The 26,229-nt window shown below is 46.2% G+C and overlaps 1 protein-coding gene across 2 annotated transcripts; it reads right to left on the reverse strand.

The window, feature by feature from the left end:
• On the reverse strand, window positions 1-26,229 carry fxyd6 (FXYD domain containing ion transport regulator 6). 2 transcript variants are annotated; one of them, XR_009704649.1, is made up of 9 exons: window positions 25,815-26,229; window positions 10,999-11,052; window positions 8,128-8,151; window positions 5,473-5,505; window positions 5,224-5,298; window positions 4,350-4,386; window positions 4,110-4,159; window positions 3,670-3,753; window positions 1-1,277 (listed from the first exon to the last, which is right to left on the reverse strand). XR_009704649.1 is itself a non-coding variant. In XM_061217903.1 (9 exons), the coding sequence occupies exons 2-8, from the start codon at window positions 11,045-11,047 to the stop codon at window positions 3,725-3,727; spliced, it is 297 nt and encodes a 98-aa protein (XP_061073887.1). In that variant the 5' UTR covers window positions 11,048-11,052; window positions 25,815-26,225; the 3' UTR covers window positions 1-1,277; window positions 3,711-3,724. The 2 variants fall into 2 exon arrangements, 1 of the variants encoding a protein (XP_061073887.1); XM_061217903.1 differs by having other exon boundaries at window positions 3,711-3,753; window positions 25,815-26,225.

The raw sequence follows: 26,229 nt of genomic DNA on the forward strand, positions 1-26,229 counted from the left end.
TGTGGACACGGTTTTTTTATTGTTTGTGAAAAGCACACAATCTGATATGACACTTTTCCAATACAGGAGTACGTAGGTATGTTTTCTTAATTGCTTATTTTTCAATGTTGATACTCAGGACATGATCTAAGCCTACCAACTGTTATAAATTATCTTGTTTTTCCCTTTCTTCTATATTACTTTGTGTTTAGTATGTGAACTTTGGATCCTCAATTCAGTCTCTCTCCATCACACACACACTCTCTCACACACACACACGCACACACACACACACACTCCCTCTCCTTTTCACACACTCTCTCTCCCCCTCTTCCTCCCCCTCTTCCTCCCTCTCTGCCCCCTCTCTCGCCCTCTCAAACTAAGCAAGCACAGGCATTGTGTTCAGACATGGCTGTAATAGTCTTCCAATTTGAAATTAAACAGCGAAACAGCTGTGGCTTTGTTCTGTTGTTTTCTTGTACACTCACAGATTGCAGATTGTCGGTAAGAGTGTAGGAGGACTTGGGACCCATGGGCAGGTCCCCTGTCTGCATTCCCCAGGTGGCAGATGCCACAGGAACGAGAGCAGTGGGACACAGTGAGACCCAGACCAGCCTGTGCACCAAACTACACAGCTGTAGACACTGCTGTCTGTCATGTGACCCTGCTTTACAGTCCGGCTCTGCTCCCTCTCTTCTGATTGGTGGATGAACTGAGTTTGCTGGATTGTCACACAACTCACGCACACACACACAAGCGCGCGCACACACAGACACACCGAAAACACACACACACACATGCCACACACCACCCAAACACAGCAGCACATGCACACACAAACATATCTGTATAATTATATGTGTATATATATTTTATATATTTATATATATATATATATTCTACACTGCGAAAAGTAACAATCATAATGAGAATAACAAGAGTGTCCATAGAAGTGACGAGAATAAATATAATGATGACTATCAAAAACTAAAGAGGAAAACAAGTAAAAACATACAGCAGGGAACATACAGAACCTTGAGACTTTGAGACAGTACAGGGATTTGGGTGCTTCTGGGTAGAGGATGCCACTGGCTAACACGGCTAATGGATGGGGCACAGCTGGACATACATAGTCACTGGTTACAAGACAGGACAACTGAGCATTATTTACAGGAAAACCCCTTAAATCCTCCTGTCCCCTTTCTTCTTGCAGTGAAGGACTGGTGTCTTAATTATCATTATCCTCATCATCCATGGTGGCTGAGTGACAGACAGCTGAAGACGTGGAGGTCTTGGGTCTGGAAGTGAAGAGGGCCGGGGGTGAGTTCTGGGGTATTTATGGAGCCGCAAAACTTTTACGCAAACTCACCGTGTTCCGAAACGCCGAGCTAGCTCACCGTGTTCCGAAACACCGAGCTAGCTCACCGTGTTCCGAAACACCAAGCTAGCTCACCATGTTCCGGAACACCAAGCTAGCTCACCATGTTCCGGAACACCAAGCTAGCTCACCGTGTTCCGAAACGCCAAGCTAGCTCATCGTGTTCCGAAACACCAAGCTAGCTCACCGTGTTCCGAAACACCAAGCTAGCTCATCGTGTTCCGAAACACCAAGCTAGCTCATCGTGTTCCGAAACACCGAGCTAGCTCACCGTGTTCCGAAACACCAAGCTAGCTCACCATGTTCCGGAACACCAAGCTAGCTCACCATGTTCCGGAACACCAAGCTAGCTCACCGTGTTCCGAAACACCAAGCTAGCTCACCATGTTCCGGAACACCAAGCTAGCTCACCATGTTCCGGAACACCAAGCTAGCTCACCGTGTTCCGAAACGCCAAGCTAGCTCACCGTGTTCCGAACAGTGCAACTTTCATGGCGAATAATTATTTCCAGATCAGCTTTGGTTTTTGTGTGTGTAAAGTCTGATTCCTTCCGTTTTCAGAAAAACTTGGTACGAGTCATACATGTGATCCATTTCAGCATACAGTGAGATGGCAGTAGTGATCCACTGTAACATTGCAGGGGGGAAAGCTGTTGCTAACGAGAGATTACGAACCGGGCAGGCTCATAAGGCTCAGCCCGCACGATAGAGTGAATAGGTGTTCGGACCATCGTGAGCTAACGCAGTCTTCTGCAATTTGTATTTTTCTCTATAAATATCGGTCCATTTCGCATCAATCAAAGTGTTTTAGTGTCTGGGATAGTCAATAAGCAATCATAATCATAAACCACATCCATTAGGAGAAGAACTACCATTGTACGGACGTTAACTTCTGGTGGAAGCGCCCACTTCCCTGTGTTCTGTTCGGGACACGGTGAGTTTACGTTATGAGTTTAGACCACTAGTGGCTAGACTCCGGTCTGCCAGCTCTGGTTGCCTTATGGTTCCCTTTCTAAGAGCACCTGGCGGTCGAGCTGTACGTTCACGCCTGTTTTCCATACTGGTTCCTCAGTGGTGGAATGACTTGCCTACCACTGTCAGGACAGCAGAATCCCTCCCCCTATTTTGATGCAGACTAAAAACACCTTTTCAAACACACCCTGCCCCCCTTTCTGATATCCCTATTCCTCTTGTCTAACCCCCAAAAAAATAAATAATAATAATAATTCCACTTATGATGACTATATCTTTAGAACAGCATTTCAGGTGTATTTTCCTAGTTATGGTTGTTATGCTTTGACTTGTGGAAGAACCTATGCACTTGTAAATCGCTTTGGATTAAAAGCGTCTGCCAAATTACTAAAATGTAAATGTAATGTAAATGAGTTTGAATTCCGACCAAGTGTCTTTGTGTGTGGAGTTTGCATATCCTCCCCATGTCCGTGTGGTTTCCCACTGTCCAAGGAAATGCTAATAGGAAACTCTAAATTCAATGTGTGAGTGGTGTGTGGACCCTGCAATAGTTTGGCAATCTCTTCAGGGTTTATTCCTGCCAATCACCCACTACAAGCTGGACAGGACAGGGTGGGTGGATGGATGGATAATGTAGACAACTCGCATTCGCTCTCCTGAGGATATTAATGGCAAAGATCAATGTGTATGTAAAAACTGCCATTATATCGACACCGACTACCTGACTACCGCTGACTACCGCTGACTACCGAATCCACCAAGAAACTCTGCTCTTTACCTGTGAATTAATTTCTCCTCTCAGATTTTTTTAGAACAATGTTTTACCATCATTTTTTTTGTTTTCCATTTTGGAATGCTCAGCCATTCAGTTGCCATGACTTCATCCATCAATTTGGAAGTGACTGCTTTTGGATGTCCTCCAAAAATGTGTGGGGTTAGCCAGCACTACTTGTCAGTAAGCCTACCAGGGAGCTGTGCATCTTACTTAGTTGCTGTTACTGTTGCGCATTGAGGCAGGAAGTGAGCCAGATGAAACCTTCCCTCATTGGGAAATGTGATAGCCAATCATGGATCAATCTTGGCCAGTCACTCTGGCATGGCGATGGTTTTACCCTAAATCCCATTCTTGCTTAATTTTTGTGATAAAGGCAAGAAATCTAGGATCACTCTGGCATGGCGATGGTTTTACCCGAAATCCCATTCTTACTTAATTTTTGTGATAAAGGCAACAAATCTAGGATCACCATAACTGCCTCAAATCTCACAAGTCCAGTAGTTTTCTATGAGTGGTCTTTCATGCAAGCTATAAAACTCCATCAAAAGCACTACATGGCACCTACAGGCTAAATGGATATGTTGGTTGGGCTATTGATGGTTTCACCTGGAACAGCCGTCTCAGTTTTCAGCTTTAGGGGCTTCTTTCGCTGTGTGGAGAGAGAGAGGGAGAGAGGAGAGAAGAGAGAGAGGGTGAGTGAGTATGCTGCGGTTGTCTTTCCAATTTCTCCCATAATGCAGACAAGTGCCTCTTACTGTCTGTCTAAGAGGACGTGTACAATGAGTTGGGATTTCTGCAAATGGAGCCGGCTGGGTTACTAGGCGACGGCGAGGGCCTGTTTTTATTTGTCGGTTTAGGTCAATGGAAAACCGACGGGCCCAGCCACTGTCTGACAGTAATGTACGGGGATGTGCTGGGGGATATTAATGCCGAGATGATCTCGGGGGGGGGGGGGGGGGGGGGGTACAGAGGTGTTTTGTGAGGGACGTGGGAGAGGTATCTCACCCTTAGAGACGATCAGGTTCTCGGCTTGAGCCTCCTCATCTCCAGGGGCCCTGAAATACGGTCAAGGGGGTTACAGACAAGCAACAAGGCAGCAGTCTCTCTGAAACCGTACGCCACACGCACATGCAAGCAAACGCCACAGGCACAAACCCACAGACACACGCACACACACACACACACACACACACACCCTACAAATTCAATCATGGCAGCATACGGCAGGCGTTAACGGGGTGTTACCTAGGTTTCTGGTTGAAACTGCAGCGGCACCTGCGGCCTAAGGAAACAGGTCACACAGGTCAGATCCAGCCCGACCCACACTAATAAGCTAAACAACTTAAGCTAACCAGATAATGAGTCAGTGTTGCCTGTGAATTTTCTTTGTGGAACTTCACTGCATCCAATGTATAGTTTAGTGCATTTATCAGAAGCCATAACAGATACAGTGAGCATTCACTACATTCCCTATGACCTCAAATGCATTCACTAGTGTCTCTATGACTTCACAAAAGCATCCACTAAAGTCTCTATGATCTCACAAATACATGCACAACTGTCTCTATAAACTCACAAAGCATTCCCAACTATCTTTATGACCTCAACAGAAATATTCAGTACTGTCTCCATGACTTCACAAATGCATTTACTACTGTTTATGAACTCTATATAAGCATTCAATGGTGTCTCTATGACCTCACAAATGCATTCACTACTGTCTCTATGACCTGTTTTTTTTTTTTTTTTGCAATCAACTTTTAAAAACTGATTTTTCAATATAGGAATCATAAAAAAGACCCCCCCCCCCCACCCCCGTTCTATGCCCTCACATAAGCAATCACTGTAGTCTCTCTTGTTAGTTGTTTATGCTGTGATGTTGAGCTGATGTGTTTCAATAAAACAGTGAGGACAAATATTCACAAAACACTATACATTGTGCAATTAAATACATTGGAGAACAGATCTTGTATGTACCACACAGCATTTTACAGTTCTACTGTATTGTACAGTCCTAGTGTTCAATGTATGTTCAAAGGCAGAGCATTTCAGCATCTGCCTCCCACAGAACCATAATGCATGATGGGAATTAAAAGTGTGATGGTGGGGCGTGGCTTACTGAGGATGAGGAGGATCCCTAGAGTGAAGAGTATGACAGCGAATACCAGCCCTCCGATCCGCAGGCTCTCGTAGTCTGCACAGGAGAAAGACAGGAGCATGCGCGCACACACGCACACACACACACACACACACACGATTACTCTACTGACAAAGAGATTGTTGCCTTCAATGTGAACGTTGCACATCATGATCAGCCAAGATGCATGTTAGCATGTGCAGGCATTGTATTTGTGGTTGGGGTACTCACCGTATACAAATGGGTCATCTTTCTCCTTGACATCTGTTTAAGGGACAGCAGTGTTACATTAACTGACATGCAGTTTATGCTTAGCAGGTAGCATATTCTAGGAAGACAAGCATACCTTCAAGACACACCAACTACTTATTATGAAAGCAGTGTCTATCCTAAAATTAAACCCAACAGCCTAATTACAAGTCTGCCTCCATTGGCATTACACCATACTACTGCGCCTAGTCAGCAATACCTGCACCTATCTCGATTGTCCGCTCTTGTTTCTGATGTGTGTGTGTGTGTGTGTGTGTGTGTGTGTGTGTGTGTGTGTGTGTGTGTGTGTGTAGAGTACCCACTCATATTAAATGCTAGTTTTTTTATAAATGATTCTGCTCTGAGAAGAAAAATATGAAAAAGACACAATTAGTCACCCCTGCATATAATACTTTGTGCACCCTCTCCTTTGCAAAGATAGCAGCTCAGAGTCTTATAAGATTTGATGAGGTGCAAGAAAATATAGCAAGTGATCTGGCAACCTTCCTCCATACAGAATCTCTCCAGATCTACCAGAGACCTTGGTCTTCAACTCACCCCACGATTGTCAGTGGGGTTTAGCCCAGGACTGGGATGGCCAGTGCAAAATCTTTGTTTTTGTGGATTTGGAGGAATGCCCATTGTTCCTCTGTAAGATCCCACCACAACCCAGTGTTTGCCTCCTGGTAGAGGCAGCCAGACAAGTTCTGTTTGTGTCTCATCTGAACATAGAATTCAAACTGTAATGATGTCAACTGTAAACTCTAGGCTCTTAAGTCTGTGGTTTCATGACAATAGAGTCTTTCTACTGGCAAGCAATTCCATATAGCTTGTTTGTGTGGAGGTGGTGTCTAATTGTAGTTTCGGAGACTTGGCGACCCCAACATGTAAGTAACTTCTCCACTTGTGATCATGGATAAATGCTTTGGCTCTCTCCTCCCTGTGTGTGGGGGAGAGAGCCACACACAGGGATCCTCTTACAGGCATCTCCAGGTGTTTTAAATGCAGTTATTTCCTAATAGAGGCGATTAGTATTTTCAGCTAGCTCTTTTTTTCTCTCCAACAACTAGGCCTGTTGTTAACGAAGGCCTGAATAATCAGGATTTATTTAATCACTTTATACGGCGGCCTGTAGCATAGTGGTTAAGGTAAATGACTGGGACACACAAGGTTGGTGGTTCTAATCCCGGTGTAGCCACAATAAGATCCGCACAGCCGTTTGGGCCCTTGAGTAAGGCCCTTAACCCCGCACAGCCGTTGGGCCCTTGAGCAAGGCCCTTAACCCTGCATTGCTCCAGCTTAGTCTAATCAACTGTACGTCACTCTGGATAAGAGCGTCTGCCAAATGCCAATAATGTAATATACACTCAGTGAGCAGTTTATTAGGTAGACCTGTACACCAGCTTGTTAACGTAAATATTTAATCAGTCAATCATGTGGCAGCAACTATGCATGTAGAGGGCGGCCTGTAGCGTAGTGGTTAAGGTAAATGACTGGGACACGCAAGGTCAGTGGTTCTAATCCCGGTGTAGCCACAATAAGATCCGCACAGCCTTGAGCAAGGCCCTTAACCCTGCATTGCTCCAGGGGAGAATTGTCTCCTGCTTAGTCTAATAAACTGTACGTCGCTCTGGATAAGAGCGTCTGCCAAATGCCAATAATGTAATGTAATGTAATGTAGATGTGGTCAAGAGGTTCAGCTGTTGTTCAGACCAAATGTATGAATGGGGAAGAAATGTGATCTAAGTAACTTTGACCATGGAAAGATTGTTGGTGGCAGAGTGGTTTGAGTATCTCAGAAACTGCTGATCTCCTGATTTTCCGCTTCGTTAATGAGAGCGGTCAGAGGAGAAGGGCCAGACTGGTCAAAGCTGACAGGAAGGTGACAGTAACACAAATAACCACGCATTACTGTTGTTTGTTCATTTGTTGTTTAAAAAAAAAAAATAAAAAATAAAAAATAGGCCCTGGTCCTTATCTTTGTTGTACGGGTAGCAATTGAAATTGTACTTCCCTCTAGGGTCTTTCTGCGCACTTAGCCCTGGTTATGGGTATGCACTTTGTTGTACGTCGCTCTGGATAAGAGCACCTGCCAAATGCCAATAATGTCATGTAAATTACAACAGAAGAGCATCTCTGAAAACACAATGCGTCAAACCTCTAAGTAGAGAGGCCACAGCAGCAGAAGACCAAGTCTAAAAAAAAGTCTAATAAATACCTAGCTGACTGACTGTATGTGTGTTCTATGGGCAGTGTGGTGGTGCATTGCATAGCAATGCTGTCTCACAGCAAGACGTTTCCCAGGATTAGGTTTGATGGAAGTTTGCATGTTCTCCCTGTGTCTGCGTGGGTTTCCTCTGGGTACTCCAGTTTCCTCCTAACATGCAGAAAAAAGTGTCTTTCCTTTCCTTTCTTTTTGCTTCAAATGTTTGCCTCTTTCTTTCCTTAGTTTTTTCTTTCACTCTTTCATTTTTCTTTCTTTCTGTTTAAATCTTTTGCTTCCTCTGCTCCCCCCCCCACCCAGCTTCCATCCTTTCTCCAAATCCATCCTTCCATCTATCTGTCCGTGTGCTCATAATCAGCTCGGTCTGTTCGTCTCCACCTGCCGACGGTTTGATGAATGAAAAGTTGTCTCACCCTTAGCATCCGGATCGGCCATCGCTGACAAACAGAGAGAGGGAGAGAGAGAGGGAGGGAGGGAGAGAGTGAGAGTCAATAACCAAATCAGCAGCAAACAAAGGCAACATTGTTCAGTGATGACAGGGCGGCCTTTTCAGAGACGGTGGACTCATTAGACCCTGGGGCAGCGGGCGAGGGCCATGAACAAGCAGGTCTGACAGAGGAGGAGGAGGAGGGGGGGGTGGGGGGGGGGGGTTGAAGCCCCCACTGACACCTGCACAAAGAGCGCTCTGTCTCACTCCAGGTTCACCGAGCTGCACAACCTTCCAGGGACAGCACCCGGCCCCCCTAGAGAGGACACAAGTCCCCCTGAGACAGCTGAAATGTAAAGATGACTGTTTGGGGATAGGGGCAGAGCAATCCCCCCGATTTCTCTCTTAATTTCTCTTCTTTTTTTTCCCGAAGACTTCTTAATTCATCTAAATTTCAGAGGTGAAATGAATTGACATAACCACCATATGTCCATAGTCTAACACAACAAGAATCGGTAATGCTACCAAGTGTGATGTACTGTCGGTGAGTGAGATCAGGCGGTCAGCTGAACTCGGGCGGGACTTCCATTGCTTTCTAGAGTGGCCCTCTAGAGACCACCATTGCGCTCGTCTAGAACACAGGACGGCACCCACGTCAGCTGTATAGCTGCAAAGAAGCTTCAGCCGTGGAGGTAGGAAACGGGATGCAGGTAAGGGCAGAAGCACCAGACAGGACCAATAGCCTTCAGAGTGTAATGTGCCTGAACTCAAACACACTTACAGGAAACATCAAAAAAGTGTGGACAGTCGTTATGTGTTGTTACTATAAGGTACTCTCCCTGAGTATGCACCTTCCTTATGCCATACCCACCTCCCAGGAGTCATCTGGCAAAAGGCGTTTGATGTAAATTGTTGTTACTTTCTTAAAATGTTGTTATGGCATAAGGCTTCAGGCACAAGCCAGGGGCAGCTAAAGTGTTGTAAGGACCCCAAATCAGCTTCTGAAAAGAGCCACAAAGATCCTAAACCTTAACAAGATACAGGTGTTTTAGTTCAATCCTGTCTGTTTGTACTGCAAAACCGGGGTTGTCCAGTCTTATCCAAAAATGGATAAGACTGTGGGTGCAGGTTTCAATTTTAACCTAGCACAACAAATTCGATTCAGCTAATTACCCAGTCATACTCAATCAACAACTTCATAAGTTGAATCAGCTGTTGTGAATCAGCAGCCGAAACAAAAACTGCACCTACACCGGCTGTTTTTGGATAAGATCAGACACCCCTGGGCCAAACTGAACTCAGTCAACACGGGCTCGAGTGGCAGAGAGGCACGGAGAGGGGAGGGGGGAGGTGGGCACAGGGAGGATGGAAACGGAGAAGGGGCAGACGGAGAGCTAGGAGAGCGGGTGTCGCTTTACACTGCAGGGGAGTGTGGCCATTTGCTTCAGTAGCGTTCACTTCTTGCACCATAAACCAGAACACTGCCGCTTGCATGGCCTGCTACCTTCCCATTTAATTGAATGTAAAATGAGAACAGGGTCCCCACGAGACAGGCTCTGACATAATGCACACCGGTATGTGCGCACCATTCCCGCAGCCCGGAAAAGCACAATTCGTGTGGAATTTCGTGACGGACATTTTGTGTTTAAGGGCACTTACGGGAGCGGTGGACCCTACTCTGACCAGACAGCTACAGATAACATTGTCTGTCTGTGCCCTTCTCTCTCCCACCCACACACACTTACGCTGAACTCCCCCAAGGTCAACAGTATGAGAATCTCTCTCCCTCCGCCTCTCTCTCTCCCTCTCCCTCTCATTAATTCAGACGATCAGCTTTCCTCAGTGGCCCACTGTGGTTCCCAGGTTTAGACTTCACTGCTCCAGTTGCCTATTGTGAAATGGCGTCTGTATTTGATTCTGTTCATGCATGTATGGTAAAAAGGGATAGATAGATACTGGAGCAGGCAGACCACCAGATTCAATGTAGCCGCAGTGCATTTTTGTCCTTTTGACTCCGAAAATAAAGGAAATTCTCGAGAATGTGACTCGCCCTCCAGCTGGCCATTCAATTTACGCAGTGGTTAGACTGAGGAGGATGGAAGGAAGGGGACGGAGAGTAAAATGGAGAAGGGAGACGCAGGAAAAGAGAGCAGCGTAGGGAAGCTGGGGGGCCATCAGAACGTCAGCTGCAGAGGAGCGGGAAGACTGGGCGTGTCACATGACTGGGCGTGTCACACGGCTGAGGCGCTCTTGTGAACAGCAGAGCGGTGACGTCGCCAGTTATCGCTCGATGGACTCGGGACAGATGGTACATCGCAGTCAAGTCTCTCAGAGCAGTCTCTACGGTCGCATGAAGCACCAAACCTGTTAAACCTGTTACAGTGTGAGATCACAAATATGTCATTAGAATGTTCTTAACTGAACCTTCTGACGCGGGTGTGACAATCAATACCGGTAATTGAAAGGGATGGACTTCTAGAATTTTCTTTGGAAAAACACTGCGAAACCCCCCGCTCTTCAGCGGGTAAATGGAGAAGCAGGGTACAGAATGCTGCTTGTCGCATCCTCTCAGACTCCAGCTCATAATGGACCATCATGGCGTATAACGGACGTGAGCAGAATGAATGTTGCCAAACCACATCCCCCTGAGACCTGACCCCCCCTCCCACGCCATAACGCAAACAAACACGGAAGAAGGCAGGCGCCCCTCCTACAGCGGGACATGACAGAGGGGCTGGACCCAGAATTACCCTCCTACCCATGTTCAGCAAAATACCCGCCCCCTCGCTGCTCTGTCACGTACCTCCTCTGTCCATTCCCAACCCCCTCCCCACCCAGAGAGGGAAACAGCACTTACCAGCCACATACACTAGGAGGGAGAGGAGGAAGACCAGAACAGTTTCCATGGCAACTGCAGAGAGATAGAGGGAGGGAGGGAGAGAAGGAGAGAGATCAGTATTCATTGGCTACATGTTTACCAGTTCAATCAAGCGCACATATTCACGCAAATACATCCGTGCGTCTCACCCGCATCCCATTTCCAAACGGTTATATAACCAAATAGATTTTCCTTCTTTCTTTTTTTTTACGTAACTGCCCCTCTGTTGGCAGCCAGGTCTTGTTTCCCCCCCTCTTGGAATGCCGCTGGTTCCCTGCGGAGAAGGTGGAGATGTGGCCCGTTTCCCAGTTTGTCATGTACCGAGCATCTTCCCAACACACACGGGCAAAACCTCACTCCTGATTCCACCCACGGAACGCATTACTGTACACCTCACATGCACCGTTCAGAAACCTGTGTTCACATGACTGTCCGATATGGGACTGTTTTTTCCCTCAATATAAGGGTGGCCAAACCTGTGGGGCCCTCTGCAAGAATCATGATCTGCTTGTGGATCTCAAATCACATTTTGATCTGGAATTTAGTTGCTTTTGAGCCCAGGTCTTAGGCATTTTTTCAAGGAGCTGTAAGAGATAGCCAGAGAAATTTACAAGAAATTGAGCATCTGTGATTGCTATGAAAGTGTCATATAACCTTAATTGTAATAGTGTTATCTAAATTATTCTAATTTTCAAAATAATATCTGCTTATGTTTATTTTGATATATTACTAATGGCTTTATACATTTTATACCTCACTGTCTCAAATGATTGTGATATTAGTTTTGCATATTGTAAAGCACTTCTCTTTCATATTTACACACTTGAATCTGTTTATGATTGGATGAAAGGAGGACCGTTCAATAAAAGCATATTTTAAAAAATGTGGTTTGAAAGGTAAAATATATTGATGCAAACGCTTAGAGCACAATACATGGATAAGTCAGTGTGTCAAAGTTCAAATTTATTTTTACTTTATCTTGAAAGACAGTGTACACAGTCAATTCCATGTTCCCTTGCCTCAAGCTTTGACAGTTCATTGCAGTCTGTCAACATCAGAGACATCAGAGGTGAAATGAAATTACTTATAATACAAAATCAGAAGCCAGATTTTGCCGAATACAACAGAATTGCATTCAATTTAAAAGGTACTGAAAATGATTCAAGCTTTATTTGCTATCTATTACCACAACATTAAACATAGGTAAGATATCTGCTTTTAATCAGATCCAGTGAATTTTTCATTGAAAGGCAATCACTGGGTGATATCAAGCTCAACATGATTCACCAAAGTGAGTCTTTCCATGGTGAGATGTACATCACTCACCTAAGGTAGGTAGTTAGTTCAGAGGATCATAAGTGTATACAGTCTGGATAAGGGGTACCAAAGGTATGATAATTGCAATGCTTTTCTATTATCTGATCCAGTACTGTTAGATTCCCACTTATCAATCATTGAATCATTATCCACCTGGAGTGCAGTGTACAGGCACTTCAGAAACTTCTGTCATGAGCTTGTGCACTACTGGCTGCCTGTGTAGCCTGGATACAGGTTTGAGTTGTGGGAGTGCCTAAAGAGATTTGACCACAGGGATTGGACCAATAGGCAAAACATATAAAACAGCGAGTTTCAGCAGGGTTCAGAGCTGGTGAAGGAAACCTTTGGTGAAATATTGCACAAGTTTCTATCAGGCTGGACTCACTCAAGGTCAAACTGTCATTGTAGTCATGTGACTGGTCAACAGCCAATCAGAGACTTTCCAACAGTCTGAATCTTCCACATATCAGCAGAAACAGTGAATCTGTAAGACCCAACTAATGGAGTTCAGATCCCTTTGTGTTACTATGTAGAAGCAATGCTGCTTTTCCCCCAAAGCATCTGACTTGAATTGGTATTGTTAAATTATGGAACATAAAATTAAGGTAGCATATGTTCTTCTTTTTTTAAATGAAAAGCATCATCAATCAAATGAGGAATGCAGCATTTTAGGTTGGCAGGCAATCGTTTACCTACACAACACAGACAGACAGAGAGATAAGCAAACTGGACTGAGCAAAATTCAACATAGAGCTTACAGTCGTGAAGGGAAAAAAGGCAACAGATTTATATTTTCTCTTTCTTCTCATCCATCTCTCCCCCCCCCCCCCCCCCCACCCCCGCCCACTGTGTAAAAAGCCTGGTTTCATCCTGCCTTGCCCCACGGGGGGGTGCGAGTAATCGTTTATTGATGCCTGCCCTCAGAGTCTGTGCGCGGCTATATAAAGAAGGACAGGAAAGGGTGACTGCCGGAGCTGTTTGGCAGGGAACGCTGACACCGCGACACCCCGTTTCTGTTTCCCGCGATGTCTGCGCAGCTGAGATTCTCAGACCCTGGGCGCTAAATTCCACAAATATACAACATCATCATCGGATTCATTCTGGCAAAAAAAAAGAAAAAAAACCCTGCGTTGTCTGTTTTGTTTCGGAAAGCTGCCTTGCATGTTCAAGTGATTTGAAACAAGAGCATGGCTGTTACAGCAGTGATTTTCAGCGGGGCCCCCGCCCAGGCCTGCAGGCACGGCTGACTGGGTTGATTGGGGTTGACAGTGCGATCACATGCCCCCCCAGGTACCTTCGCAGGCCCCCTGTCGAAACCCGGACGCAAGAAGATCAGACCAGAATCATACGTACGCTATCTGCTCAATTTTGCCACTAAAAGATTATGGGCCGGTTTCACGGATACAGATTAATCTTAGTCCTGGAGTAAATTAAGTTTTGTATGGAGAGTCTCCAATAAATCTAATTTAGTCAAGGACTAGGCTTAATCTGTGCCTGTGAAACTGGCCAAACATGTTTGAAATGGGCAGTACCGTATGCTAAAATATTTGCCCATTCTTGCACTGGTGTCTGGAATTCTATTCTATTCTATTAACGAAGCTTTGCTTTTGACAAATAATCCAGCCAGAAAATGGTTACCACCACACTACCACTCTCTAAATCCTTAAAGTAAGATCTAAATCCTTAAAATGTAAGATTACAAATCTAAATATGCTTCAGCCAGCTTGAGCTTGGAGAAATCTCTGCATACAGAGAGCTGGCGATATGTGATTGGAATGCGTCTGCATTTATGGATACATCAGGAATGGCTTTCACAGGCACAGAGTCACAATATGAATTGCAAATGTAATTTGCTAAATATACAGAGCAAAGGGGAGGGATTGTGGGTTTTATATTCCCAAAGGCTGAAGTGAACTACAAACGGGGCGACATGGCTCAGGCAGTAAGAGCAGTCGTCTGCCAGTCGGAGGGTTGCCGGTTCGATCCCCCGCTTGGGCTGTGTTGAAGTGTCCCTGAGCAGGACACCCAACCCCTAAATGCTCCTGACGAGCTGGTCAGCGCCTTGCATGGCAGCCAATCGCCGTGAGTGTGTGTATGAATGGGTGAATGAGAAGCATCAATTGTACAGCGCTTTGGATAAAGGCGCTATATAAATGCCAACCATTTACCATTACAAACGATTAATGAAGCATTTGCATTTTGGGGTGTAGCAGAAAACCTATTAAGTCTAAAACATAAGTCTAAATAATACCTAATAAAGTGATGACTGAATGTATATTCTTAAGCGTAGGAAGCTGGTCCTCTATCTTTATGTTTCAGTGTTGTAATTATGCTACTGGGTTGCTACAATGTTACAAACACGTAGTGGAAATGTTAGCTCTCCCCTTCACGGAGGCGTAAATCCACCGTTCAAGGGAACAACAGGTTCTCTCTCTAAAATCTACGCCAATCTAAAGACTAAGGCGATATTTTATCATGAAATATGCGAAGTGCTATGTTGCTAGGGGCCGCGAGCATCTGCGAATAACACGCGTATCCGTTTCTAGAAACGTACACAACATAAGCGCGAACGGGAGCAGGAGCGAATATGAAATCTGTTCTGAGATGTTGGGGTCACCAAGTCACTGAGTCAGCATGCACACAGCTACTGAATGCTACATGTACAAAATGAGAGAACAGGGCTTTTTTCTTTTTAACCACAATGTTTGTTTTTTTTCAAACAAGATCTGAGATTTTGTGTGTGTCATAAAGTAAAAACTTTGCTTTTGACCCTCAGAGACCCAAGCATGTTTTGGCCGATTCCCCCCCCCCCCCCTCTTGGTTTATAACTCATAACGTTAGCCTGCCTTCACCATCAAGCCATGGCCAATTTTCTTCAGAACAGGCTCAGCTACACGAGCAAACGGTGAAACATTCATTGCATCGTATTGTGTGTGTGTGTGTGTGTGTGTGTGTGTGTGTGTGTGTGTGTGAACTGCAGTGAAAGACCGAATAAAGGTTAAAAACATAAGGGAATTTCTTGTATTGTATAAACACGCAGTGTGTTCCAAGGCTTTTTAATCATAGTTCTGTCACTCCAAAATATCCGGTCGGTCTCAGAGGGTTAAAAATACTGAAGGGAAATTGTTGCCTGCTCGCCCCAGTGACTTCAGATCCCTCTCAGTAGGGGCAGGACGTGCAGAAGTGTGAGGTACACAAAGTAACCTTCAACAAAGAAACATCACGAGTGTAGACTGCATGGAACAACAAATCCACCTTTGTGCTCTGTGCCCAGGTCTCCGCCCACGGCTCGGTGTCTTAAACTCTGATCCGTCCCCCACCTGTCCTCCCAAAAGAGATCCCAGGTTTCAGTCTGGGAACAGCAAAGGCTTTGAGTGTATGGCGCCACCTTGTGGCCACAAGGCCTTCCAGCTGTGGTCACGTTCGATTACAGTTATTTAGCTGACACTGTTATCCAAGGGGACTTACAGTTGATTAGAATAAGGCTGAAGCAATGTGAAGTTAGCGGCCTTCCTCAAAGACCCAACAGCTGTGCAGCTCTTATCGTGGATAAACCAGGGCTTGAACCACTAACCTTCTGGGTCCCAGTCATGTACCTTCGGCACTAGGCTACAGGCTGCCCACAATGTTCCAGATCTACCCTCCTCCTCCAAGCTCACATTCAGTGGCTGGCATCCAATCGGTGTTCAGTACCAGACTGATGTCATAATAAGATGCTAGGGTTCTGAGCACTGACTGGGGATCAGTTGTTTAGGCTTGTTGGAGAGCAAGGAAGGTTCCTGTAAGACAACCTCTGACCGTAACTTGGCAATGTGGGGTCACAACCATAGCAGCCCCAGTTCATTGTCATCTGAGCTACTCTAGGTTATGCTCAATGAACAGACGAGCACTAGACACAGTGCCAATATGTTTAGCCAGCAACCGTGCCACTGCCCCTGCAGAATGACTGACACCAAGCAGGCATGGGCTATTCCTGGGAATAATAAAAAATAATAATTTGTTATTTATCTGATGCTCTTATCCAAAGCAATTTACTGTGGATTAGACTAAACAGAGGACAATCCCTGCTGGAGCAATGCAGGGTTAAGGGCCTTGCTCAAGGGCCCAACAACTGTGCGGATCATATCGTGGCTACACGGGACCACCACCCTGCCAGGTCCCCAGTCATGTACCATAACCACGAGGCTACAGGCTGCCCCCATAATAAGACCTGTGCCGCTGCTAGAAGTGGTGCTGGAAAGCCAGTAGGGGGCAGTGTTGCCTCTGAATCCAAACAGAGCCCCGTTCCTCAGTGCAGTGACAGGGACACTGAGCTTCAGGAGGCACGGCCCCCGTTCAGATGACACGTTAAACCGGAATACTGACTCACTGCGATCAAAGGAGCACCGTCACACTGGTTTCAGTTGAGATTAATTGGATTAAATGCTTAAAATCTGTGCGCAGGCCTTTTTAAAATCACAGTCAGTGTAGCCGAAATACGGGGCAAAACGTCTAAAGGCTTGAATTTCCAGCTTGCGTTTCCCAGAAGGTAACGGGCACTCAAACGCCACCCTTGAACGCTGAGACTGGTTTACGGGCGGCCACCCGTCCAGGCGATCACAAGACACTCCTGCAAAAATACGATAACGTTAGCATACAGATATCACCTAACTGGAGTAGCCTGAGCGATATGACGGACAGCTCTACATCACTGACTAAGAGGACCACCTTTTTAAATACAATTTACAGTTTTGAACCAGAATTTACGGAGGAAGAATTGCTTGAGCGAGAGAGACAGACAGCAGAGGATGAGGCAGCCGAAGCTAACAGGTGGGAACGTCACTGGACACGTTTCCTCCGTATTGAGGAAACGGCTACACTAACGGCGATTTTAAAAAGGAATACGCATAATTTAAGCATTTAATTCAAATAATCACAACTGAAACAAGCGTGACAGAGCTGCTTTAAAGATACAACCCATGGCACTTACTGCAGGGTCCTCTGATGTCTTTCCAAAATCCCCAAGCTGTCTCTCTAAACCTGGTCACCTAATCAGCCCCCAGTTTAATTGGCTGCATAAAATGGCTGCTGTGCATGAATCAGGAGGCTGCTACTGTACACATTTTGGTAGCTAAAGTCAGTTTTCTCTGCTTTGAGACCACAACATTAAAAAACACAGCAATGAATTATTATCATCATTGTTCTTACTATTATACCAGTATAATAACAGTAATAAAAATAACAGTATCTGCCAATGTCAATGTAACTGAGCATTCGTGTGTTGGCTCCATCTGCTGGTGCACTCCACTCAGTGCACTCACCTGTGTCAGGTGACACCTGTAACAACTCAAACCACTATGCCATGGAATGCAATGTCCACCCCCCATTAATTAGCTGTGTGCAATAATTACGACTACAAATGCACACCACAAAATCCTACATTTTTTCCAAGACAATCTTCCCTCCTCTCTGCTCCCAGGAAGTGCGCTGTTTTGGGTGGGTTTCCCCCTCTCCCCGAGTCCCTAACAACACCTCCCCTAGCGATTCTTCAAGATAATAATTCATTTCCCAGTAGCACTGCCCAGGGATAGGGAGGGTCCAGTCAGCCAGGATCCACGGCTCATTGCTCTGTGGCGCCCCCTGCTGGTTGAGTGGTCAGTCAGCTTGCTATAGGTGACATGAAGCGTGCTCCTTCCACTCGTGTCTGTGTGAGCTCGGTTTGTGGACTATGAGGTGAGTAGCAGCTGGGGACACCACCTGCTCTGGAGGAGAAAACGTGTTTTTGTACGCTCTCCAACAGCAACAGCAACTACATTTGTTGAGGGAGGCGGTGAGCGATCGGCATGAAAAATTTGGGGAAAACCATAACAATAAAACACAAAAAAAACAGTGACCCATTTAAAGCATAATGGCCTTCCCCTGCCAGCTCTCATAAACAGATACCCCCCCCCCCCATTTCCTCAAATAGATTCCCCCCCATCACTTAAACCCCCCCTCCCGTGACATTATATAACACAGCCCGCTTGTGCTCTGACCACTGTGCCACATCCATGGATCACCCTTCTTCTTCTTCTTCTTCTTCTTCTTCTTCTTCCGTTTCTGCTTCCTGTTCCATTCTGGAGCATCTAGCACCCCCCCCCCCCCCCCCCCACGAGGGACATCTTAGCGGAGAGAGAGAGAGAGGGGCAGACTCCCAGATGTACAATGGAAGACCCTCATCCTCCGGGGATTAATCTTAGGAGAAAGTCTGCTAAAGCCCTTGGTAATATTGTCCTGATGTGGGGGAGCTTTGAGGAAGGCTCTTGAACTCCCCAACCCCCACCTGCCTCACATACTCATATACCAGCTAGCCGTTAATCCCCCCCCCCCCTCCATCTGGTGTGGAGCAGTCCAGCCTCTTCAGTGCTGAGGGCTCTCCCCTGGGCTGGCTGCAGAGGGGAGCCCCACCAGGCCACTTTAGCTGGGAGTCCGAGATCCTGGCAACCGCTTTCCCACACAACCTGGCAACCCCCGGCCTCCTTCCTGCCAGGTATTCAGAGCAGATTCTGGAGACTGAGCAGGCCCTTGGCACAGAATCCCACGGGGCCCGTCTGACTGACTGCCGCTGTCATTACGCGACCCAAAACTCCAAAAACACAGCCCTCAGGGGCCCCCAATGCCCGGGCCCCGGGCAGACTCTCGCTCATCTGTTCTTAACATTCGTCTCTGTGGATAACCATGTTCCCAAGGACAAGGTCTTAGGAGACAGCTCTGGACTCTCCCAAACGCCCCCGCCCCCACCCGCCCAGATCCCACACACAACAGCACAGGTGTACAGAGGACAGCTGAATAAATGAATACCAAACCAAGTCTGTGATAAAAAGAGGTCGCAGTTTGAGGACGACTGTCTGGTCTGTCCTGCACAGAGCACTGGGGTGTGTGCGTGTCTGCATTTGTATGTTCGTGAGCACTTCTCTGAGTGTCTGTGTGTGTGTGTGTGTGTGTATGCGCGCACGTATGAGGGATTGTGTGTGTGTGTGTGAGGAATAGTGAGTGTGTATGCGTGTGTGCGTGTGTGTTTATGAGGGATTAGTGAGTGTGTGTGCGTATGAGGGATTAGGGAGTGTGTGCGAGGAATAGTGAGTGTGTGTGTGTGTATGAGGTATAATAAAGCGTGTGTATGAGGGACAGTAAAGTGTGTGTGTGTGTGTGTGTATGAGGGATAGTAAAGTGTGTGTGTGTGTGTGTGTGTGTATGAGGGATAGTAAAGTGTGTGTGTGTGTGTGTGTATGAGGGATAGTAAGGTGTGTGTGTGTGTATGAGGGATAGTAAAGTGTGTGTGTGTGTGTGTGTGTATGAGGGATAGTAAAGTGTGTGTGTGTGTGTGTGTGCGCACAGACTGCTCTCCACCATCCTAATCGTTTGTGTAACCATGACCACAGCTGCGGTTTGGGTGCCACCTGAGACTTTTGAGAGGTTTGTACACTGCCTGCGACCTTGACTGACTTCCCAGAAGCCCCCTTTCTCGAGCTGGATGTCTGAATGGGAGGGGGGGTTGCGCCGGGTGAAGTAGAGGAGACCTCACTCTGAGACACCTCATGGCCTGGCACTCACACACAGAGAGAGAGGCACAGGCTCAGGCCCCGCCACCCTGGGCTGGTGAGAGACAGAGAGAGGGAGACAGCCAATATCAGCCGGCAGGACAGAGGGCTGTGGTGGCATTTTCACTGCACTTAAGATTTCAATATCATTTTGATATGGAAAATCTCCCTCTCCCCATATGTGTGTGTGTGTGTGTGTGTGTGTGTGCACGAGAGAGAGAGCGAGCAAGAGAGTGTCTGTGAGTGTTGTATATGTGTGGGCGAGTGCATATATTTGTATGTGTTTGTGCATGAGAGTTTATGCATTCATCGGTGTGTGTCTGCACTCTAATGGGCTGTAAGAGGCTTTTCTATCTCGCTCTGCTGCCAAAAACACTGTACAGAATTCCCCTGAGGGGTATGCTGAGATGAGCTTTTCCAAACTGCTAATGAACCAGGAGCGCTGAGGAGGCCTGCATGGGACAGGCCAGAGGAGAGAGGTGCGCCCAGCCAAAAACACGAGGAAGTGTCGCTTTTTACCGAAACACCAGCTCGGCTTACACGCTTACCGTCAAAGACACCCTAACCAGTGTCCGGGCAGGTTGCTCCTGTTCAGAGGGCAGAGTCATTTTCATTTCAGCAGCGACTTATTTCTACGCTCACAAAAATAGGCACGGGCTGTCCTTTCCCTCTCGGCATGCACACTGAGCAGGTCCGGTTCAGCGGCCAGGACAGGGGAGGCGTGGGCACCTGCTCTCACTGAGCACTGTGAGGGATCTGCGGCCTCGTCAGCTTCCATTCCTGAACAACAGGGGGCACCATCCCGACAGCCAAGGCGTTTACCTCCTTTTCTTATTTTAGCTCTGTTCACGTGCTGGTGTGGTTTTTAGCATGTTAAGTTAATGACCCCCCCCCCCCCATACCATTGAGGACAATTTTATTATTATTAGTGATATTGTTACTATTATGAAGAAAGAAAAGAATTTCATGATTTAAAAAAATGAAAAGGGAACAATGCATGTTTATTAAGACAATACTAATCTCCCCAACCCAGCCCTGCACCCACACCATGGTCAGCGGGTCCTCAGCTGTCCTAAAGTGGGTCTACCTGCAGGGACAGGCTGGCTGGCTGCTCTTCTGTTCGAGATGGAGATGTGGGACGTGTCAGCGCACAGAATGCACGCCCAGGGCGGATGCATTATTCAGGGCTGGAGGATGCTGGATGAATTATGAATCTTCATGAGAGGGGAGAAAGACTCCGTCCCTGCCCAAAACAGGCAGCCACGTGCTGCTGCTGCTGCTCCGGTGCCAGGCATGTATGCATGTGCCCGTGTGGGGAGTGTGAGTGAGCGCGTGACTGAGCAAGCGGGAGTCTTCTGCTGTCAGAGGGAGGATGCGTTTGCATGTGCCTCTTTTTTCACAGACTTGTTCCCACATTTTGTTCGTTAGGATAGGGATCACCAAGGAGTCTTGTAATGGGGCTTAAAATATATTCTTTTTCTTTTAAGTAGAAAGTATTAGCTTGTTTCAGCTCTCTTATTAGTTACTGTTTGCTTGACAAGTGATAGTTTTCTTGCCCAATTGGCAAATCTCTGAATGAGTCAAACTGTCAACATGTTTGTCGTATTTAGCAAAGAAGTAATAGAAATAAGATTTTATCTTAGTAAAAATCTCAAGTCTAAATATAAAAGTAAAATCCTTGTTTTTTGGTTTCGCAGGTTTTTTGAAGGTGGGAAGCAGGATGTGGAGCTGAAAGAGAAGAACATTTGAATAGAGTCGCTAATCTTTGCCTTTCCTTCTCTTTCTCTGACCCGGACAGAACAATCATGCTCGCTAAAACAACCCTCCCTCCACTCTTGCAGAGTATCAGTGTCTGCATGGATTGTGGTGAGGAAAGATATGGAGAATTCATTTCCCTGTGAGAGGTTCTTGTGTCTGTGTGTGTGTGTGTGTGTGTGTGTGTGTGTGTGTGTGTGTATGTGTGTGTGTCCGTGTGTCTTTGCAGAATGAGCACCTGCAGGCTCAAGGCCACTGAAGTCTCTGTCTCTACAAACAGAAACTTTTTATTCCCACAAATGCATCCAACCAGCAGACAGAACTATTTTCCTTTTTATCCAATAGACTAAATTGAATGCATCATTGAGTGACGTAAAAAGGTTTATCTTTCTTCCTTCTCCCTAAATTGTATATTTCCCAGAATAATCACGTGTTTCATGTTTCTTTAAATAATATGCTTTCGTGAAAAGATTAACGGTGGTTTTAAGGATTTGTATGCAACCTGTAACCAGGTAAAATATATATATTATTCATTCAGGTAAAGTAAGGTATTGTGCAAGCTACTCTGTTAGTGAATACATTGCACAGACGTATGCAAATCTACCCGGCAACTGAAACGGCAAAGAAATCGCTACATTACATGGAGAAAAGCAATATTTGAATATGCTTTGCATTGCAATGGCACTCCCAGAGAGATGTGGCTAATGAGAGCTCCTGAAGTGTCCTGAGGGCATGTGCTTCCCAGTGAACAAAAGACGGAATCTGTATTGATCTAGACGTCTAGAGGGCTGTAAATCTGGGACTGAGAGATGTTGACACAAACAGACTAATTTAGTCCCAATATAGTTAAAGTTTCACCTGCATATAGCCTGGGTAGGTTCTAGTCAGCTAGAAACCTTTCACTTTTCAACCAAATTCACCTGGCAAGATATGTAGGTCTAGAGACGTCTAGATATCTCGACGTTCAGGTTAAAACGCAATTATATTTGGTTGAAAAGTGAAAGGTTTCCGGCCAACGAGGACGTACCCGTGCAATATCCAGCTAAGACCTGAAACCTACAGTGGGGCTAACTGGGTCTGTTTGCCTCAGTCCCGGATTCACAGCGCTGTAGGCGCGTAGATTAGGTCACTGGGTTTGTGGCATTTCAGAAGACGCAGTGAGGGGCTGTATCACGGCTGACAGTGTTCCAGTGATCTCCTCGGCTGTGTGGCGAGGACATAGTGAGTGCCTACATCGGCGCTGACAGTGTTCCAGTTTTGCTGCCGCGAGAGATTACAGTCGCCGTCCTGTCAGACAACAGACAAACAACTGAGCCCTCCCCACCCAGTGCCAACTGTCATCTGACAGCCACCCACGCCCACGTCTCCCACTCCGGCCTCATTCACAGTCCCTCCCCCGTCAGCCCAGTGTGGGACAGTGGTAATCCCTGGGCAGTGATGGTAGGGGGGGGAGGGGGGTGGTGACCCCTAGTAAATTGGGGGGAGAGGGGTAGTCTAGATGGACTACTCGGAGGAGAGGCTGTACTCTACAGTGCAGGACTGTGGTACATCAGAATCTGCTTGTTTTGGGATCAGCATTAGCTTCAGCAATGCTTGTGTGTCATAGTCTTGCACCCCCCCCCCCCCCCAAAGGACTGCACGGGTCGAGGCATTGTTTCCTTTTAAGGCTCTCTGTCTATCTATCTAAGCATCTCTTCCGCTCCCTAGTGTTCTCCATTTGCTTGTCTTTGTCCCACTCGTTCATTCAGATTACTCCCTTGCTATCCCCTCCGCCTCCTCCCCCTCTCTCTCTCGCGCAATATCCTGCTCTCTCTCTCTCTCTTTCTCTCTCTCTGTTTCAATGGGAATCTTTCCGACAGCACGTCAGCACTGGACCTCACAGGACGAATCAGCGCAGTGCCAGGTATCAGCAGATGCTGATGTGAAGCACACATTAATTTCAGTAGTACTTTTCTTCCTCTGATTGGTCTGAGCATACGTTGGGTGTAACTGGCACATGTGGAGTGGTAATATGTCTGCAAACGGTAACAGCGTGTGCACAGTTGGCACTGGCTTTTCCCTTACCTTGAACGGGGAGGTACTTTGGATACGAACTACAGTTAGCGCTGATGACCATTTTGACATAGTCATGCATGTAGCTCATGAGATAGCATGCTCACTGTTTTCCCAAAGAATTCCCAGAGGCAACGGGAAAAGAGTACATTCCAATGGAGTTCCTCCTGTTCTCCTTTTCACGCTTCCCTTCCCCAACCCCCCCCCCCTCTCTCTCTCTCACACACACACACACACACACACACACACACAAAGTGCAGTGTAAATGCAACATGGAGAATTAACTGGGACATAATACAGGTCACCGCCTCGCTTTCTGGGGCAAACCCCTAGCCTAGCATGCTTCCATCAATGGGGAAGGGTATGTAACCATGACAACAAAGCATGAAACTGGCGCCCTGACAGACGTGCAGGAGTTCTTCTCCTCTTGTACCAGAGTGTTGCCATGGCAACTGTCTCCGTCAGGTGACTACCATTGGAACCCATGCGAAGGATCATCGGTGGGAAAAGATGAGGGGGGCAGTCGTATCACCCCAAACTGCTGGAGGAAGCGGCAGTGGGGTGTATATGGACATTGACAGAGAGAACCGGGTTGTGTATGGCTGGCATGAAAAGCAGAGAGCCAATACTCCCCATTAACTGCCAATCGAGTCAAATATTACAGAGCCCTGAAAGCAACAACATCCATTCGCCTAAAGGGCGCTCTACATTTCGTATTGACCACATACATCCTACCGAGTGCAATCGTCGACTGCACCGATAAACGCTTCAGTGAATTTAGTCATCCATGTGGAAATAATTCACGATCCGTACATTTTTCCCGCGTAGCCTCTGTAAGAAATATTGTTCGCAGAAGGTGAAATGTGTAAAATATAATACGCACAAATACAAAGACTCCAATTTACGACAATCTAACTTTACCAAAAATATCGATAACTGACATGACTTGCTGAATTAATACCATTTTGGTTTTCAAAGGCTTGTCGCTGATCATTCATATTTTGGTTGAACAAACGATTTGTTTCAATGCTGTCACCACCGCGCGCTCTTGGCACGCGCCTTTCTGGAGGAGCGCATCTCCGGCATCCGGTACGCCGCGCCCCTCCCCCCCCACCTGTGGAGTGTCCTCGATACTGACCAAAGGATACCAACGCACAACCCCCTGTGCCAAAATACGTCCTCCTGACTCTGAAATACTGGATTTTTCCCAACATCCCATAGGACGTGCATCTGTTCTTATAGTTTCAGTTAATACTACAGCAGTAATATTTTTATACAATTCATACAAAGTCCTGTCATATTTATTCCGTTCAGGTTGCATCAGTCGGAGATTAAATTAAACAACAAGATCAGCGGGAATGTATGGTAATTCAGAGCAAGCAGTTGGAAACATAAACAGAACCGTGACGTTTTCGTTCAAATAAAAACTGTTGCGTGTTGTCTCGGTCACGTCACCGTCTTCTGGCAGTCGTGTTTCGTGATCTACACCACTCGCAGGGCACACCCTCCGCAAAGACATATATAAATGTATAATGTATAAAATAATACAGAATAATCATCTCACGACCGGCAAATTATGGTGCGGATAGGAAGATCATAAAAACGACCAATGTATTTAATTATTTTTGTACAAAATAACATTAGATTTAATTATCGTGCAATATAAATATTTCAGTTGAGAAAGTAAACTAATTTTAGTCAGTAATCTGTGGAATATGTTTGAAGATATACTTTTCCTTTATGAGCATGTGTCCTAATTTATTACGTTTGAAAAACAAATCGCCTTCCAATTAAATCAAATGTAACGACGGACCTTGATTTATTAAATACCTTGTCTATTTAGACGCTTCCCCCTCCCCCACCATAAAAGCGAAGATTCTCCCCCTTTGAACAACAATCAATGCCTTTGTCCCCCTTGTATCTGCCCGCCAGACAACCGCACGTAGCGTACTCTTCAGACAACAAAAAATGCAATTTCTCCACATTTTCCAAGCTTCTCCCTTAAATACACCACTTCGCAAACATACTAATTAGTAAACAAAGCAGCGCCATCCATATATACTCGTAAGTTACATTGAGCGCAAACACCAAATCGAATAGTTATTTGCTTACCTTTGTTATCCGAGGTGCTACCAACTTCAAAAAAATGGGCTTATGACGAAAACGAATCTGGAGAGTTCCGATCAACAACAACACGCCCCTTGAAAATATATAGATATATGTTGTTCTTTATAGTGTCACTTGACATGTATCTTCTGCCCGTGTTATCCACGCCCGTCTGTGAAGTTGTCTGTCTAGGCTGGGTCTTGCCTTTCACTTTGAATAAGAATGCCCACGTGGGTTCGCGAAAAGAATACAATACAATTAACGTTTTCACGAGCCGTAGATTGGCATGTCCCCCTCTCTTTATGGGTTCCAAATGGACTCTCTTCTTCTTGGTGTTGCTCACACTGTTGGCCTCTCTCGGTGCTTCTGTCTCTCTCACCCACTATAGGCTGTATGCCCGCCTCAATGACTGACTGACCGA

This window comes from Conger conger, chromosome 13 (genome assembly GCF_963514075.1).
Source record: "Conger conger chromosome 13, fConCon1.1, whole genome shotgun sequence".
Classification (NCBI taxonomy): Eukaryota; Metazoa; Chordata; class Actinopteri; order Anguilliformes; family Congridae; genus Conger; species Conger conger.